The 5,494-nt window shown below is 25.6% G+C and overlaps 1 protein-coding gene across 1 annotated transcript; it reads left to right on the plus strand.

The window, feature by feature from the left end:
* Positions 1-1,189: 1,189 nt before the first annotated feature.
* Positions 1,190-4,409, plus strand: LOC105368339 (chymotrypsin-2-like). The gene is made up of 4 exons (XM_011507341.1): positions 1,190-1,238; positions 1,654-1,889; positions 2,628-2,879; positions 4,232-4,409. Exons 1-4 carry the CDS (start codon positions 1,190-1,192, stop codon positions 4,394-4,396), a joined length of 702 nt encoding a protein of 233 aa, XP_011505643.1. The 3' UTR covers positions 4,397-4,409.
* Positions 4,410-5,494: the final 1,085 nt, after the last annotated feature.

The raw sequence follows: 5,494 nt of genomic DNA on the forward strand, positions 1-5,494 counted from the left end.
AAATTTTGAATATATGAAATAAAGTATTTATGATATTATTAGGTGCCAATTCAAACTTAATATCATACTGGCGTCAGACCTTTGGTAACCAACTTGCTTTATAGCTTATATGAGACATACTATAAATAAGTAAATATGGAATAAATTTAAGGCAAGTTTATTTATTCATTAGTGAGAGACAGTGCATGAGGGAGAGGGAGAGAGAGAGAGAGAGAGAGAGAGAGAGAGAGAGAGAAGGGGAGCGAGAGATAGGCAAATTTCTAATTCTCCGTAAGTAGCGAATGTAGTGCGTTTTCTATTAATTGTTACATTTTGCTTGTGTTAATCTTATACTTAATATTCAATGGCTATGCAGAGTCGGTTATTGTTTAAACTAAAAAACAGCTGGTACCCAATTGCACCTAGTCTCGGTAGGAGTAATACTTACGCTCTTTATATCTGTTTAATGCTAAACACACGTTGAGAATAAAAGCTTCGATTAAATACGTGAAACTACTTAATAATTCTTATCTTTTAATTTGTCTACTTTTAGAGGGAAGCTTTCGATTTTCTAAATAAAGTGTGTATTTTGCCTTGACATAAATAATTTTCATTAGTTAGTTTAGTTGCGCACATCTGCAAATGTTGGGTTTATCTTTTGCTTTAATAAACATATTTACAAAAAGAAAAAAAAAAAAAAAAAAAAAAAAAACACTACATACAGATATGAAATTTAAATAAAATAAAAGTAAATGTATATTGGTCAAATTAATGTCAAATTAGCTTGATCATTACAAGTAATTTACGCATTTATGGAATTTCAACTAATTCTTCGCTTACGAGGATGTAAAAATAAATGAGATAAAAATTTATTATTTATCGCGCTTGATATTATAAAATATCATATTAAATATTAATCACGATGACAACAAGGTACGAGATAATACAAAACAAACATTATGTTGATGTATTTGATTTAAACAATAAATATTAGTTCAATTTGAATAATTAACCCATTTATGTCTAACAAAATGCACATCACCATACCATAAACACATAATTGGTGATAAAAAATTGAATAATTTAATGCCTATAATTTTGTAATATTATAAATAAAAGTGTAATCGAGGATTCAGGAAATATATAATTCTAATATTATGAACTATGTAAATCTCTCAAACAGTTGCAATTATTATCGACAAGCAGAAAAATGTCTTATCGATTAACAATATTGTTGTGTCTCGCATTATACAGTTCAGGTGAGTTAATTATTTCATTATCAATGCATTTGTATTACGTAGATATAAAGTTTAATCGTATAAATTAATATTTCCACGATCCTTATGTTTAATAATTATCTTCTTGCTAAATCTATGCCTTTGCATGAAGTATACAATAACTGGGGAAATACATGATTTTTATAGATAAATCGTTGCTTAAAACTATCTATTTAAATCTTTATTGTAAAATACCCTTTAATATCCAGCTTTAATACCAACTAAAAATATATGAATAATCGTCAAGTTAATTTTAACATAAAACCTTTTATTTAAAAGTCCGATTTTTAATAAAAACTCATCTTTTTTTTTTTCATTCATAACTACGTTAAAAACAATATATACTTATTTAATCCAATAATTCTAAATGTGATTAATGTCTTAAATATATATTTAGACATCCAGGGAAAGAAGCTGAGAATCTACGGTGGCGAAGATGTAACGATACAAGATTATCCGTATTCTGCAGCTTTGGCAAAAATTAGTAACGAATACTTTTTTTGCGGTGGTAGTATCATAAGTAATTGGCATATTCTTACGGCTGCGCACTGCATCGAACAATATCAATATTTCGAAATTAAGGTTTACGTGGGAAGCACTAGATTAGCAATAACAGCGGAATCGGGTTACCGGGTAAGAAAAATAGCTGCTCATCCCCAGTTTACGGGACAACGAGGAGCTGATTTCACATATCTTCACGACATTGCTGTTCTTACGGTATATTCACAATATAATTTAATTAATGAATGTAATGTAGGAAATGAAATTAAAAAAAGGGAAAATACAATTTTTATTTTAATCCAATTAGATTGAAAAAAAAAAAAAAAAAAAACACGTTTGCTTGTTTTTTTTTGGTATTATTTCTCAACTATGGTATTGTATCGCATATTTTTATGTACGTTTTATTAATTTAACAAGTGAAATTGTAATCTTTATTACAGATTTTTTATTTAGATTTAAATTTATCCGTTTAATTTACGATATTTTCGGGCCTCAAATATGAATGAAAATAGTCCGCTCAATTTTTTTTTTTATATTATTTATTATACTTTATACTTTAACGGGGGTTTAATATAGGAAAAAATTTTAATGAAACGGAGAACAAAATATGACTTTACTTAATTTTAAATATAAATATAGTGTAGTACAGTTATTTTATATAAATTTTAATCCTGTTAATATGCTCAATAATAATACTATGTAGTATAGTAAAATGATAGATGAAAATAGTTGACGATGACGTCGATAATTAATCTAAAAGGGTAACTAAATTATTAAACGAATGTAACTTATTGGGTGTGTTGTTTCTCATTAATGTCATTAATGTAGACGCACAGGATTATATTTTAATATGAGAATTTTCTTTTGTAGCTTCAGCGATGTATTCGATTCAATCAATTTAGAAATAAAATTGATCTTCCAAGTTCAAATTTTATAAACTATAGTATTGGTATACTAACTGGCTGGGGAAGAACTGATACCCACGAGGGCGATCATTCTGAAATACTTCAGAAAGCTACAATGAAACTTTATAGCGTACCCGAGTGTAATCAAGTTCTTCCATTCCTTCTTCATGACGAACAATTATGTGCATTTAATAGAGTTGGAGTTGGTGCATGCATCGTGAGTTTTTTCATTACATTCTCATTAGTATTCAATAAGAATTATAATTATGTGCTATAAACAGTTTATCCATATAAATCTCTATATTAATTAAAATTATTAATATAATAATGATTTGAAATTATGTGACTTTTTTAATAGTTACCTCACTACACAAATATGTTTAAATATTCAATGAAATATCAATCATTGATATAATTTTTTATATCAGTTTTAATTTATACTATGAATAGATTTTGAATGTATTGCAATTTTATTATAAAATATTTCAATTTTAATGAAATATTATAATACTCGACTTTCAAATTACATGATAATAAATATAATTCTTATTATATTATCGGTCGATTAAAATTCAATTTTGATAGTTCTTGCATTGTAATTAAAAGATATTAAAAAAGTATTTCAATATAATTATAAATCCAAATAGACGGTTTTTAAATTGAATTTCGAGAGCTATAAGGTTTTCCATTTATCCCTTCTATTCATATTTGCCTTTTCACTTTCTTCCATTTTCTACCTATTCTGTTCCTTTTGATTCCTTTCTGGCATCGCCAGCGAACCTATAAAAATATATTTTTTTCATCGAGTTATAATACATAATTCATTCGCTTATTTAATATTGTATTTATTAGTGTTAGGCTTTTTATACGCTTACGGGAGCAATTCTTATCGATTATATTGTTTAACATCTTAGTAAACGTAATATCATTTTGTTCTCAGTCAGTCAAATAATTCTTCTTCTTCTATGTTTCATCTTTCCACCATTTTCCTTCCCCCATGAATAAATACTCTTTACATTTTAAACAACATTCTCTTCGTTATGATCTCCAACATCGCAAATATATAATTAAAATCTTCCTATCGGAATATTACTTAGAATGGCGACAGCGAAAATTCAATTCTCTAAACTCTTCTAATATTAAGCAAATTTTTTATTAAAATGCTAATATCTGCAATTTAATTTACATTCAATCATCAATGATATGTTCCGAGATTCCGTTTTAACTTTGTATTCTATCTTATACAAACTCGTTGTATCCATAAATTATTGAAGTTGTTAAGATAAACATATCCTGCGTTAAAATGATGTAATTTAACAATCCACATTAGTAATATTATAATTTGCCTGTAATATTTGCATCTCGTTTAAAAATTATCAACTTTATTAATAATATACAGAATTAATTTGATATAAATGTCATATTCGATATCCATAATTCGTAACTATTGAAATATTTCATTAAAAATTGTAATACATCGAATAACTACTTTAATAATTGCTACATGACGTTTCATAGGTTTCGTAATAAAACAAATCTGATTAGAAATTTTTTTTGTTAATCTCACAGGGTGATAGCGGTTCACCATTGGTTGTTAATCAAGAAGTTGTTGGTATTACTTCTCTCTTACGCCCTTGTGCCACAGGAGTGCCCGATGTATTTACCAACGTTTATAAATATTTAAATTTTATTACACGAGAAATGTATGATATGAATTCAGTCGTTTGTACTTAATGGTTGATAAACAGATGCCAATTATAAATTATGTTCTTAATTATAAATTACTTTATGAATTTTGACTATCAATACGTTTATAATTCATATAAAAATATGATTTGCTATAGGTTTTTAAATACATTTAGCTTAAATTAAATTAATATGTTATCCAAATAATTAAAATTTATATTATAATAGTTAATGTGAATCCTCACTTCAAAATAAATATGAAGAGTAAGCAGATAAAAAAATAATCAGTGTATGCAAATAAAATAGACTACTATTTTTATATTATTGTACCAAGTCGCATGACATGTAATCTTGAAACAGTTTTAAAATAATAATAAAAACTTTTTATACAATATTTTGTTTGTTATTAAAGAAATTGTAAAAATGATAAGCTATTTAAAATTTTGTTCAACTTATACGCCGAAACGCTTATTTTTCTATAAAGTTTGGTGCACAATGGATATGGATTATTGAATTTTATCTCAGATCTAAAGTAGAAATTAATTTCAGAATTAATCATCAGACGAATATTTATTGCGTAAATGATCTTTTAGTTGATTGATTTTAAATATACAAAATATTAAAATGAACGACTAATTATCTGTATATTTCTCTTCAAAGATATATGTTTGGATTTAATAATGATGTAGAAAAAAAGGAAAAATTATATATTATTATAATAGGCATATATAAAATATATTAAAAATGCAGCCGTTAATTCAAGCTTTATTGTGAATTTGAATAATTGAGTATGAAGAAATATAATAGAACATTGTATCACATCTATTCGAAAAAGTGTGAGTAGAAAGAATCAATTTGTTTTATCGATATTTTATCAAGTTTACATCGACAAGCTATTTTTTTATTATTATTATTATTTTTTTTTTTTTTTTTTTTTAATATAATCAACACTTACGAACATAATAAACATGCTTTATTATTATTAAAGTATACAATTGTCTTCTAGATTTGCAAAATATAAATATGCGTTGATTTAAATATAATTTTATATGAAACAGACTGAACGATGATATATTTTATTAAAAATTACTTACTATTTTACAGAAATGATTAAGTTTCAGAAACTCACTCGTCTATTTGATTTTT

This window comes from Ceratosolen solmsi, unplaced genomic scaffold, assembly GCF_000503995.2.
Source record: "Ceratosolen solmsi marchali unplaced genomic scaffold, CerSol_1.0 scaffold6, whole genome shotgun sequence".
Taxonomy (NCBI): Eukaryota; Metazoa; Arthropoda; class Insecta; order Hymenoptera; family Agaonidae; genus Ceratosolen; species Ceratosolen solmsi.

Bases quoted from the DNA above. Each gene is read 5' to 3' on its own strand.
- LOC105368339 (XM_011507341.1), top strand. From the start codon at position 1,190: ATGTCTTATCGATTAACAATATTGTTGTGTCTCGCATTATACAGTTCA. The intron at 1,239-1,653 runs GTGAGTTAATTA...ATATATATTTAG, and splicing joins TCTCGCATTATACAGTTCAG to ACATCCAGGGAAAGAAGCTG. The intron at 1,890-2,627 runs GTAAGAAAAATA...TTTCTTTTGTAG, and splicing joins CAGCGGAATCGGGTTACCGG to CTTCAGCGATGTATTCGATT.